Source organism: Microtus oregoni, unplaced genomic scaffold (assembly GCF_018167655.1).
Source record: "Microtus oregoni isolate MIOR12 unplaced genomic scaffold, Mior012 000052F_ref0000163, whole genome shotgun sequence".
Classification (NCBI taxonomy): Eukaryota; Metazoa; Chordata; class Mammalia; order Rodentia; family Cricetidae; genus Microtus; species Microtus oregoni.
Window position 1 is genome coordinate 12,124,257 of NW_024543828.1, and position 13,661 is coordinate 12,137,917.

The following is a 13,661-nucleotide window of genomic DNA, read 5'->3' on the forward strand; positions in this document are numbered from 1 at the left end:
CCCCAAACTCTAGCCTTTGGTTCTTTTTACCTTTTAAAAAATTGAGTACGTATAGATGTGTACACACATACATACGTGCACATATATGGACATCTGTGTAGTAGAGACTAACATTAGGTGTCTTCCTTAGTCAATCTTCTATTGTTCGAGACAGGGCCTTTCCCTGAGCCTACACCTTACTGATTTTGGCTAGACTAGGTAGCCAGTGAGCTCCAGAGACCAACTATCTCTGCCCCCCTCCGGCCATAGAGCTGTACTTGAACACACATGCCACCATGCCTGCTGTTCCTTGGGTGAGGGCCCAAACTCAAGTTCTCATGCTTTTACAGTAAGTAGTTTATGACTAATTTATCTCTCTAGACCTATAAGCTCCAGCTCTTAGAAGTCAATAATCTACTTTTCATCTCTATGGATTTGCCTTAGTGGGCATTTCATATAAATGAAATCCTATAATGTATGACCTCTTGTGCTAGCTTCTTTCACTTAGTATATAATATTGGACATTCACCTTTGTTGTAGATGCAAACTGCCAACTTACCTTCTCACAGTCTTTTATTGTGACTGGTCACCCATTCATTTAAGATGCAAACTGCCAAATTAGCAAGATACATCCCCAGGGTTCACAGATGAAAATAATGTCCATTTCAAAGAGTTCTCAGTCCAGTTAGCAAAAAAAAACCCAATTTTAACAATCATAATGCAACACACCCATATACAAGATGCCTTAAATTACAGAAAAGAGATATTTAACCAAGTCTAAGGGAATGGGACATTAGAGGGTTTTCCAGCAATGTCACCTAAGTAACTAATATCATTACCAGGTAGAGGTATAGTAGAATATATATCCACTCAAGGAACATGACTGGTAAGAGTAATCACAAGGTGTTTCAGTGTGGCTCCAATATGAGTCGACAAGAGGTGAAGTCCGGAAGATCTGCAGGGACTAAATCATAAAAAACAACAGGTGTGCTGAAAAGGGGGGGGTGAACTTTAATGCCCTGAAGTAAAAAGAAATCACTGAAGAGCCCTAAGTGTGAGCTTGACATTAGCGTTCTATTTTAAAAGCTTGGTCTAGACTCAAGAGGGTCTAAATGGCTGTCTAGGTGAACACTGCAATCATTAGGCAATAAGAGCTTTGGACCTCATTTAAGAGAGTAATGCCAGAAGTGGGGGTCGTTGGAAGATAGTATGTTTTCGAGAGCTTTGGTGGCCGAGTAGAATAGGCTAGGGAGAATGAGGTGAATGACTAGAGGAGCTTTAATGGACTTGACAATGAGGTGGTTATGCTGGCCTGAGCATCCAGAAGGAAAATAAAGCTATTTAATGAAGTGGGAACACACGGAGAGAATGGATTTGTAGGGGTGAAAGTCCAAGTTCGTTTTTAAAATACTTTTATTTGTTTGTGCACATCTGTCTGTCACATATGCACAGGTGCCCACAGCGGACCAGAGGAAGGCATCGAGTGCCCTGTAGCTGTAGTGTCAGCAGTTGGGAGAAGCCTGACATGGATGTTGGGAGCTAAGATCCCTCTGAAGAGGGGCAAGTGCCATTAACTGCTGGGCATCTCTCCCGCCCCCAAGTTTAGTTTCAAACATGTTGAGTTTCATCTGAGGATGTGGAGTCTAGAGCACAAGTAGAGAGCCTCAACTTAGTGATCAGTTAGGAAAGTTTAGGTACATATATGAGATGACCAACTGAGAGCAAAAAGTACAGGAAGAAGACTACAGCTGTCAGTCCTGGGTTTGCTCCGTTAACAACTACCATGGAGGGGCCAATAGGAACCGACAAACTGATAATGAACCTAAGAAGGAAAACCAAAGGAATAGGAAGAAATACATGGTGGCTAAAAATTCAGGAAGAAGCAGAACTTTTCATTTTTTGAGGAAATGATAAAAATTATCAATTGCTACAATAAAATGTTAAATAATTAAGGAGGGAGAAATCTCCTCCGGGTTTAGCAACCAGGAAGGTATGGGTCGCCTTGATAAGAAGCCAGACCAGAGGAGGGAGGAATGAAACAGAATCAGGGGGATGTAGAGAGAATCGTTCTATCACTCAACTCTTCAGAGGCTTTCTTCTGGCATCAGATGGGAATTAATGCTGAGATCCGCAAACAGACAATGTGAAGAGAGTAAGGGACTGTGGAGCACTGGGCACTAAATGGGATGTCTCTATCAAACTTGGCCCTACAGGCTCAGAGACCTATGCAGAAAGATTGTAAGAGGGGAGGTGGCGATGACTCCAAGCAAACAGCATCTTGTATACACACTAACAGCTACTCATATGAACTCACAGAGACCAGGACAGCAGGCACGAGTCCTGCATGAGCTCAAAGCAGACAAAATCCTAACACTAGGAAAGAGAAGTGGACACTTAGTCTCACCCAATCAAGAAGCTATTTGCAACTGATCCCTGCTGGGAAGGGGAAATCAGTTTTCTCCAGTGAGTGTCACTGAGCTGTCACCCACACTGAGGGCAGGCCCCATGCCCAGGAGTAGTTAACCAACCCAAAATAGACTCCCTGTTTCATTTTTTAGGTGGGGGAGACTTTCATTATTTTTTATCTTACTGGGTTTTTGTGTATTTGTTTTGATTTTTTTCTTTGTTCTTCTGAGTGAGTGAGAACACAAAGCTGGGAGAGTAGGGAAAGGGGGAAATCTCAGAGGAGTTCAGGAAAAAGAAATATGATCAAAATATATTACGTGAAAAAAATTAAGTAAAAAAAAAGAAACAGGGCTGTAAAAGCAGTAGCTGGTAGGGAAAGGGGTGGAGAAAATATCAATCTGAAAAATATTTGCCAATGCTCAGATCTGAAAATGAAGATTCACTTTAAAGTCTCCTGCCTCTCCTGGATTGGTGGGGCATATCTTGCAGCAAGAGCAACAGGCAGTGCAAAGCGCCGAGTTTAAAGCCCAGCATATTAATACAAACCAGTGGTACAAAAACAACTGGGCGTGGTGGAGAGCACTGTAAGGCGCCATCTTGAGCTTAGACAAACTTCTATACGATGAAAGAAAGAAAGCAGGGAAAGGGACCGAGCCACAGAGCAGGGGAGAGTGAAGGAGAAGGGGCCAGAGAAAGGGTCATGAGAGAGGAGGACGAATGTCATGACTGGTTATCAGCAATCCTTGATAGCCATAACCAGGAGGGAAGAAAGGCTGCATCGTGGAGTTCCTCTGTGTAGGTGACACAGAGACAACCGTTCTCTCATGAGGAGCTCAGTAAAAGTTATCCATTTGCATTTACATGTTAAAAGATCACCATTTAGCTACTGTAAATATTACCAACAGAAGCATAAATTCTTTCCAATGCAAGGAAGAGTGTCCACTGGCTTCTCTGCATGCCTGAACCCACACTGAAATAGCAGGTGCCCGGATTAAGCACTTGGGCAGATTTAAAACACACACCTTGGACAATAAAACAACAGCATAAAGAACAATTACTTATGCTGGAAACAAGACAGGCATTTCATTATAGCAGATGGAAAACTGGAATTTCTCTGGAAAAAGTTGACAGATCAACTAAATTCAAGTTCTGTAAAAGGTCAAATCCTAATCATGGAATTAAAGCAATTCCCAGTAAAGAGGACAGTCACAAAAGAGTGCTTTGTCTAGAAGATAAGGCAGAAATGGCTAGCATCCTACACATATGGAGGAGTAGAATACATTGCTATTATAAAATTTAAATTAATAACAGGTGACAAGAGCAGTTTTCACAAACAGAAGCCTAGTCTGCCTGTGCATTCACGATCTACTTGTGCTGAAAATGCTCCTAAGGATAAGGAACTCGGCAGCACCTGACCCACTGTCGGCTTCTCTAGATAATGCAACATGGCTTCCTCAGCAACCCCAGCCCTGTCTCCCTGCCTACTGCACCTGAAAACCCTGCTGCTCAAAAGTATGGGCGTAATATCACTGAAGAACAAAGTGTAGTCAGAGCTGACAACACTGTCCACACCTTCAGAAGAGTTTGGGGACAGCAAGATGGCTCAGCTGGTAAGAGTTTGCCACAGAAGCCTAATGACCTGAGTTCAAGCACTGGAAAACTGACTCCACAAAGTTTGCCTCTAACCTCCAACATGCACTGTGCCGTATGCGTGCCTGCACTCACCAACACACAATGCAAACATGCACACTCACCAATAATAATAATAAAGTCCTGTAGTTCCAGCACTCAACAGACAGAGGAAGAATTACAGCAAGTTTGAGACTAGTCAGGGCTAATCAGTGAGACCTTGTCTCAAAATAAAGAGTAAATGAGGATTTTGAAGGTGAAGTTCAATGACAGGATGCTTATTCTCGCATGAGTCGGGTCCTGGGTTCAATGCCCAGGGCCTCCTAGAGAAAGTGAGTATGCGTTCATAAAATCATCAATAACTTGTTTCAAAGCCGGGCAGTGGTGACTCACGTCTTTAATCCCAGCACTTGGGAGGCAGAGGCAGGAGGATCTCTGTGAGTTCGAGGCCAGCCTGGTCTACAAGAGCTAGTTCCAGGACAGGCTCCAAAACCACAGAGAAACCCTGTCTGGAAAAACCAAAAAAAGAAAAAAAAGAAACTGAATAACTTGTTTCAAAACTGCTGCTAGAGAAGGCTGGAGAGGTGGCTGCGTGGTTTAAGAGCGCTGCTTCTCAGGCAGAGAGCCCAGGATTGATTCCTAGCAGCCACGTGGAGGCTCACAACCATGCGGAACTCCAGCTCCAGGGGATCTGATACGATCTTTAGCCTCTGAGGGCAATGCATGCATGTGCTACACAGACACATATGCAGACAAAACACTCATATAATAAAAAATAAAATCTTTTAAGAGAACATTGTTAATTCTGTGACAATGACTGCAAGCATTTCAAGACAGCAAAGAAAGTCAAAACTTTTACTGACATTCATTGTGATTTACTGGCTTAAAAAGGGAGGGGGCTGTTAAACCAGATAGACTTTTTTAATCCTGACTCAACAAATGCTATCAAGCAGATCATTTCCCCTCTCTGAGGCCTAATTTCGTCTACTGTAAAATGAGAAAGATAATAGTACCCATATGACAGAGTTGCTATGAGGTTTAAATGAGATGCTACTTAAACGTGAATAATACAGTCTCACACACTGTAATGTGCAATAAACACTACCTATTTAGTCACTAGATTGTACTACTTTGAGGGCAGGGAATGTGGCACCTATCTACCTTTTTCATCATATGCCACCCATCACAGACATTGAAGAAAGGTTTACCGATAGAGCAATAGTTAATCGTACGACTTAACCAAATAAGATTCCCTAAGGCGAAACAAATATTTTACTGTCATTTGCTTCTTATTTGTAAGCACACACAGTGAGTGATCACTTTTCAGACTTAATTAACTAGCTCAACAATGTCTACTAACAGTGACTCACTCTAGAGCTTCCTAAGAAAACTAGCCCAGTGAACAAAACACGTGGGAGCATCGATGCTGTTTTTGCAGGGGATGGGGAAAAGGCTCAGTTGGCAATGTGCTTGCCCTGTAAGCACGGGAATCTGAGTTGGGATCCCAAGAACCCACATAAGGCAGGCGGATCTCTGTGAGTTCGAGACCAGCCTGGTCTACAAGAGCTAGTTCCAGGACAGGCTCCAAAACCACAGAGAAACCCTGTCTCGAAAAACCAAAAAAAAAAAAAAAAACAGAGTTACAGCAGAGTGCTTCTGTAATCCTGGTGCTACCAACATGGAAACAGGAAGATTCATAGGGGTTTGCTGGCCGGTTATTCTAGACGAATGCATAAACTCTGGGTTCGGTGAGAAGTCCTGTCTCAAGAACTAAGGTGAACAGTGACTGAGGAAGCCACCCAATGTTGAGCTCTGTTTTTCATGACGCACCTCCATGTGCACACACAGAGGAGCCTGAGGCGTTTTGTTGTTTTCTTGTTTTTGTTTGTTTGGTTTTTGAGACAGGTCTTCTCCATGTAGCCCTGATTATCCTGGCACTCACTCTGTAGACCAGGCTGGCCTCAAACTCATAGAGATCCACCTGCCTCTGCCTCCTGAGTGCTGGGATTAAAGGTGTGCACCATCGCACGGCTAAGAATCTGTTTTCGAAAGCTGGGCAGTGGTGGCGGGCGGTGGTGGCACAGGCCTTTAATCCCAGCACTTGGAAGGCAGAGGCAGGCGGATCTCTGTGAGTTGAGACTAGCTTATAGCTCAGGTTGACCTTGAACCCACAGAGGTCTGCCCCCCCCCCCCCCCCCCCGTGCTGTGATTAAAGGTGTGTACCACCGCCTAGCCGTTTTTAAGACAGGGTTTCGCTGTAGCTGGAACTAGCTCTCATAGATCAGGTTGGCCTTGAACCCACAGAGGTCTGCTGCCTCCTGAGTGCTAGGATTAAAGACCCACACCACCACCGCCCAGCTACTAGAGCAATTATTAAATATCTAAATTATAGTCTAGAAACTGACTACATAATTGACTTAAATCTACTTTCCGTTTGGCTGTTTTAAGATAGGGTCTCCCTCTGCATTCCAGAAGGGCTCCAACTTGCTATACTCTTGCCTGTTTCCTGAGTTTAGTGATCACCACACCCAGCTGTGGTTTAAGCTTTTTACCCTTGCTTCTTACAAAGATAAAAGAGGTAGGCATAGTGATGTAAGCCTGTCATCTTGACACTAAGGAGGCAGATGCGAGACTGCCATGGGTGTAAGACCAGCCTAGGCTACATAGCAAGAACCACCTCTATCAGTCAATCAAAAACACAAACAACATTTTTCTGAAAGTAGTTACATAGTGAAACTGATATCACAACTAGATCGCCATCCAGCTGAAGCTTAGATGTACAGAAATTCTCTTTTCACCTAGAAATGGAACTACAGATACACAGTAACACAACAGCTATGATGGTGCAAGAGCTATAGAAGAGGTAAATGCAGCTTCAGAACTCAGTCTGTTTTCCCATGGCCCAAGAGCCGAGAAGACGCTTTTTTTCATTTATTTTTAAAAACCTAAAGATTTAAATGTTAAAATATAATTATTTAGGGGCTGGAGAGATGGCTCAGTGGTTAAGAGCACTGCCTGCTCTTCCAAAGGTCCTGAGTTCAATTCCCAGCAACCACATGGTGGCTCACAACCATCTGTAATGAGGTCTGGTGTCCTCTTCTGGCCTGCAGACATACACACAGACAGAATATTGTATACATAATAAATAAAAAAAATATATAATTATTTATACTTTATGTGTATGCACGCTTTGCCTACATGTATGTTAGTGTAGTACATGTATGCACTACCCACAGTCCGGAAATATGTATCGAATCCCCTAGAACTGGTGTTACAGATGGCTGCGAGCCACCTTGTGGGGGCTGGGAATCAAACCAGGGTCCTCTGCAAGAGCAGCCAGTACTCTCTTGCCCAGTGATCCTTCTTTCTCTGGCCTCCTCCCCCTTTTTTGCATTTTTTTAATTTTGCAAAGAGAAAAAACAGAAATTAAAATGTACTATGAATGACCCTTAAAATCAATGATCTTTATTATCTAGCCCTTTTAAAAATGCCAATCCCCGGTCTTAAGTCTTGTACCATCAACTGTCAAGTAAAAACATCTCTCTCAATAGGAAAGAGATTATCTGTGATTATTGTAATACTATGTGGCTCATTTTTCATTTACCCAAAGTTCAAATGTCATTATATACCTTTTATGATTTGTCTTTACATTCCTTAAAGATCCTACAAGTCTACAGATTCTGTACATACTATATAATAATAAACTAATTAGTAAATGTTTGTTGAAGATAGTAGACGAGTCACACACATTGTCACCCAGAGAAATCAGGTAAAATGTACAACTTGTATGACCAATTAGCCTTAAGAGGCATTACAAATGAAATACAATGTTTTGGCTGGGTGGTGGTGGTGTAAGCCTCTAATCCCAGCACTCAGGAGGCAGAGACATGCAGAGCTCTGTGAGTTTGAGGCCAGTCTGGTCTACAAAGCAAGTTCCAGGACAGCTACGGCTGTTACACAGAAAAACCCTGTCTTGAGAAACCAAAAGGAAAAAAAAAAAGAAAAAGAAAGAAAAGAAAAAGAAATACATTTTTGACATCATAGTAAACAAGAATACTCCTCATGCTTAGAATTTATTACCTTACTAACGAAAACCAAGCCTGAGCCCATGCATTTTCAAGGCAGACAACTACCTTTTCTTGCTACCCTTGAGATGCATGCACAACCTAGAAGTCTGGATTTACTGGAAGGGGGTGGGAGCTGCATGGAAAAATACCTTTTAGTGCCAAACCTTCATATACCTATCTTTAGAAACAACCCTCTATAATTCAAGACTCTACCAAATGAAGATAATCTTCACACATTACTGCACAGACAGGACTGTTTGTCTGCCCTCATCTCTTCAGCCATACCCTCCTAGGCAGATATGAGACCATCAGCAGTATCTTCTTTCCCCCCTCGCAAGGTTAGAGCATTGCTCAAAATGCTTCTAAGCCCATGGCTTGATTTTCCTTTCTTGCCCCCCCCCCCCGTATGTGTGTGTGCGTGTGTGCATGCGCGCGTGTGTATCATGTGCCCCACCACGCACAGAAAAATAACCTCAAAAGAACGCACACTGAGACTCAAGAACCAAAATCATTTACACAGCAATTGGTCAATAACCTCATGCTAACGGCAAGTCACCCCTATACATAACCGTGAAGATTCTTAATTACTATTTGGCTGAACTGTTCTCATCATATCGTATGTAGGATGCTGCTTGAGGAACCTTAACTCTCACTTGTCCTCAGTTTCATAAGCCTGACTCCTAATGATCAACCCTAGGTCTCCCCATCAGGTATCACAGGTAGAATATAATAAATTAGGACGACATTTAAAATGTCCTGAGCCTTCTGTGGCGTACTTCAGGTTTTGATTTTGCGTGGGTTCCACTGGAGTAAGGTCTGCATCTGGAAAGGAGGCATAGCAAAAGCTGGGCAATGAGTAAAGGTCGCCTCTGGTTCCAAATGAATGCCAGATGCTGCCAGTACAGCTACTACAGCAGCTTCAATGAACCTTAAACAAACTGACACCCTAGAGACAGACTACAAGGATGTCTTCCCCTCCTTCTGCCCCAAGCCCCATCCTAGCCACCGCACCCGACTCCCTTTCCCATCTTCAACACCCACCCTTACTGGTGCCTAGCTTGGTAGGCAGAGGGGTGCAGAGGAAAAAGGGGGTGGGGTCGGAGGCAAAAACAGCAAGGAGAGCCAGAGAAAATGGGGAGGCGAGGCTGAGAACGAGGTAGGAAAAACGGGGGGCGTAGCAGAAATAAAGGGGGAGGGGATGAGCCAGAGAAACCCAGGACGGTTTAAGACGAGGCGGAAAATGAAATGAGAAGGGGAGCATAATGTAGGCCGAGCAGGACTAGGACAGGAGGAGAAGCAGTCGGCAGGCAGAGAAAGGGATAGTACCAGTAAGGGGACAGGGGTCCAAGACACTTACCGTAAATCATAGCAAGGCCAGTTTCATGCAGGAAGCGGGCCCGGCGGTGCTTGAAGAGCCAGATCGTCAGAATGGTGAGGGTGAGTAGCAGGATGAAGATGAGCAGGTTGGCGCTGTCCTGCCGGTGGCTCTCCTCCGCCTGCTTCTCGGACACGATCTCCTCGTCCATGGCTCTTGTCATTCCCCGGGAGCCGTCTGAAGCACCGGTCCAGCCAAAGAGGCTCACTGCGAAGAGCAACCAGAGGGTCCGCATAAGCGGACGCGCCCTGGGCCGGCAGACGCCATGGCGAACAGGCGCCAGCCGCCAGCTGTGCCAAGGCACAGCCATGTCTTCCCCCCCCCCACCCCCCACCCCCCACGCCCGCCCCACTCCTCACCCGCAGCCGCCCGCGGTGGGACCACTCCCCGAGGGCTCACGGGGAAAGGGGCGGGGCTGCAGCTGAGCAGGAGGTGCAGGCACCGCCCCGCGCTGCCTCCACTCTTAAAGGGACCGCCACAGCTCCTGCCTGCGCGTCCCCATTCCTTTGCTGCTTTGACCACCTAAGGGCACACCTAGAGCTCGAGATCTGTCCAAATTTAACCCACGTAGAAAACACTACGGAAGAAACATGGACCCAGTGTAATCAGATGCCGATTGTGCGCTCTTTACTTTGATTCTATTCTGACAGCTGGGAAGGGGACAGGAATCCATCTTCATAACCCATCTGGATATTGTCCCCCAGCGTCTCTTAACAGGATAAGAAGTTGTCCCCTTGGGAGTGGCCTCAATCTCCAGCTCTGTAATTTAATCGGAATCCCCTTATTCTGTCATTATTGTGGGGAAAACACGGTAAGAGTTCATAAAAGAACTCACACAAAGGCATGGATCATATTATTGAGTTTTCTTTAGCAGTCAAAGCTTGATATATGTCATCTCCTGTGTCAGAAATGAATACAGAGCTTCATCAGCCTTTCAAAAGGATAGTCAACCAAGTTGTGCTCAGGTTTCCCTCCTCCCAGAAGCACCTCCCTCCCTCTGGGGAGAAATCTCTGGTGGTAGAGGCTATTTCCCTCTCCTGTTGTTCTTTTAGATTGCCATTTGAAGGCAAGTGTCACCAGTTCTTTGACTCCCTACCTGCCACCCCCCACACACACACACACAACTGCCCCAGAGAAATTTCTGTGTAGTCCCCTGGACTCACAAGGCAAGATTTTCATAGTTCACCTCCATAGCTGAGCTGTGTTTGGGAACCTCTCCAAAAAGTCTCCATACTTGCAGGCGCACTCCTTAGGGGGTTTTGAGCTCTAGACTTTCACTTCTACATAAAACCACTACAAGTCTCAAGCCCTGGCCTGTCAGCAAGCATTCAGGCCTCTACCTGTGGAGTATACACTGAGTCTCTCCTGTAAAGGAGCTAATTCTTCCCCTTATGAATATGTCTCCTTCCTCAAAGCTTTCAGAGATCACTACTATTACTATCAATCCCAGCCCGGCCATTTTGTGTAAAAAGTCCCATCCTGAAAGCTTTTCTCCTTGTCACTAACAAATTAAGCTCTGTGAGGATAGTGAGACTTCAGATAGAGAAAACCAACTCTAGAATGGTGGTTCTGGTTGACAGGCCAGGAATTTTCCCAGCAGTAACTGCCCATCCCTATTAGTAGCTGGGGCGGCCTGTCTTCCCAAGACACCTCAGGACTCGTCCTTCCCACTGACTCCAGTCCAATCGCACTTCCCTGTTCACACCAGGCTAGGCCTGTTACATGGGCAAGAAACCCAGGCCAGGAGCCGCTGTGCTCTCTGCAGCACTGGCTGGATGTCCCTGAACACCTGAAAGGCCAGACCTCCTTTGAGCAAATCCACTCACCCCAAGGTGATTCTGCCTGTCCACAAAACCACTTTCTGATGAGCGTCTGGATCTTAAGAACGGAGGAGCCACAGGTTTGTTTGCTTGACCACAGTGAACAAACCTCTTCCAGCCCCGGACCACCACCAGTTTCCATGGCACCAGCAACTCAATACCCTGCCCATCTGTAGCCTCTAGAGAGCCCAGCTCCAGGAGAGACTACACAGCGCCAACTCAGCCAACAGTCAAAGCCATGGACTTAGGCTTCCCTTAGAATGTGCCTCTCTCTCTCTCTCTCTCTCTCTCTCTCTCTCTCACACACACACACACACACACACATAACGCACACATGCACACACACTGTTCCCACCTCTCATTCCCAGCTCCATTTCTCTTCATTACTGCCACCCCTGCCAGTGCGAGTCCACGTCAGGTCAGCGTGTTCTGTGCAGTACTTTCCCAGCTCCCCCCCCCACCTCCCCCTGCAAGGGACAGTTCTCGTGGTCCCCTCCATTTCCTTGCCCTGAATCAGTTTCAAGTGGAGGTGGTTCACTTCCTCACAACCTTCCTGTCCTATATGACAACATGTGTGTCATGCCTGCACCATCACACCATGTATCATGTAGCCTAAGGGAGCTGATGCTCTGCTTCCTCCTTACTCTTCACCTGACTCCTCCACCCTTCATGGGAAGCTGTCACCTTCTCTTTCCTTGTTTTCGCCACCTAACCACTTCCTGGTCACTCCTACACATCCACCATACTTGTGCGTCTGGTTTATAGGCTTTTCTGGCTTCCTCTCAGCCCTTCCACCACCCTTGAGGGACTCCAGTAATCAGTCAGACAACTCAGAATTCAGCCTTGCTTGTTTTCACTGAGAAACGCAAAGCATTCTGGGAAGCTCCTACCCTCCAATTGATGAACTATCACATCCATGTCTTTCCATCCTTCCTCCCCTTCAGCTTCCCGTAAAAGGTGTCTCCTCCTCCTTTAGAAACCTATTCCCTCATCCAGCTCATCCCTTCACTTCCTTTCTGCCAGAAGCCACTCTAAGCCACCCTCCACCCCCACCTCGTCCGGTGACTCCTTTTCTGTCCCCTGCTACTCTGTCAACAGGCCCAGGTATCATCCTTCAAGCTTCCCCATTAACGATTGCACCACCATTTCTCCTCTTGCTGGAGAGATAAGCATCTCAAAAGCATTTCTATCCTTTCTGTGATCATATCCCTTAGTGTGGGGTATTAGCAAAGATCAGATGACAGCCTGGGACCCAAAAGAAACCTGTCGTCTGCTTTTATGACTGGAAGCTAAGAACAGTTCTGACATTTTTAAATGCTAATTTTAAAAAGCCCCAAGTGAGTATTCTGTGATGTGACAGCAGCAGTAATCAAGATTTCCATGTCCCTCCATAGTGGAGCAGTGGAAAAAGTGTCTTTGTTTGCCTAAGGTTTATGGCTGTTTTTCTGTAACAAGGTCAGAGTTGGGTAACTTTGAAAAAGGCTTGGGGGCCCGCAAAGCCTAAGGTATTTGTTATCTGACCCTCTGTTGGAAAAGTTTGCCCTTCTGCCTTCATCCCTGTCAATCATTCCCCCACACTCCTATGAGACAGCACTTTCTGAAGTTCCACTCTGCTTGTGTAGGTCACACCCTTGCTCCAGATCCTTCCAGTGCCCCCACTTTAGTTTTGGTCCCTCAACATGGGGACATCTTTGGAGCACTGTGGCTCCAGGCTGTTTCTTCACTGTTATAGCCTGTGCTTCCCTGATAGATTTTACTCCAGATATTCTGAAACAAAAAAATATTCCACCTTGTAGTTCCATGAGTGTTTCGTGTGTGTCTCCTATGTGTTCCCATGCGTTCCTCCTGCTTGAATGGCCTACACCCCCTTCTTTCCAAAATTAACTTCTACTTGGCTGGAAAAGCTCAGATTAAAGGTCCCAAAAGTCACCAAACTGAGTTAGGGGCTCTTCTTCCTAAGGGCTCTGAATCCCCTGGGCAAATCTCTATCCTAGCTCTCCTGATACATTAGCATATTCATTTTCTAAGATCATAAATGTCTCCTGCACCAGCACCTAGCACAAAACTTATCCAAAATAAGTGCCCTGGGGCCAGCAGGGTGACTTGGTGGGTAAAGACATATGCCAATAAGCCTGACTCACATGGTGGGAGGACAAAACTGACTCCTGCAAGTTGTCCCACGGTCTCCACACATGAACCATGGCACACACCCCCACACACATGTACACATATGCATACAGAAGAAAACGTGAAATGTATTCAATAACGCATATCATATCAATGCATCAATAGGGCTCTCTTGAATTTGAGCGAGTGCAAAGGAAATCCTCAGGTTTACAGATGGCGTTAAATATCCATGGGAACACAGACTCAATTCAAGGATAA

At 45.5% G+C, this 13,661-nt stretch overlaps 1 protein-coding gene across 1 annotated transcript in view; it reads right to left on the reverse strand.

Moving 5' to 3' along the window:
• The window catches only part of LOC121437511 (sodium/hydrogen exchanger 6-like), a 57,249-nt gene extending 47,618 nt beyond the window's left edge, over positions 1 to 9,631 (reverse strand). Inside the window, exon 1 of the mRNA XM_041637371.1 lies at positions 9,439 to 9,631. Within this exon, the coding sequence (XP_041493305.1) occupies positions 9,439 to 9,619 (181 nt within the window). The 5' untranslated portion in view covers positions 9,620 to 9,631. The remainder of the gene's footprint in view (positions 1 to 9,438) is intronic.
• Between the last annotated feature and the right edge of the window lie 4,030 nt (positions 9,632 to 13,661).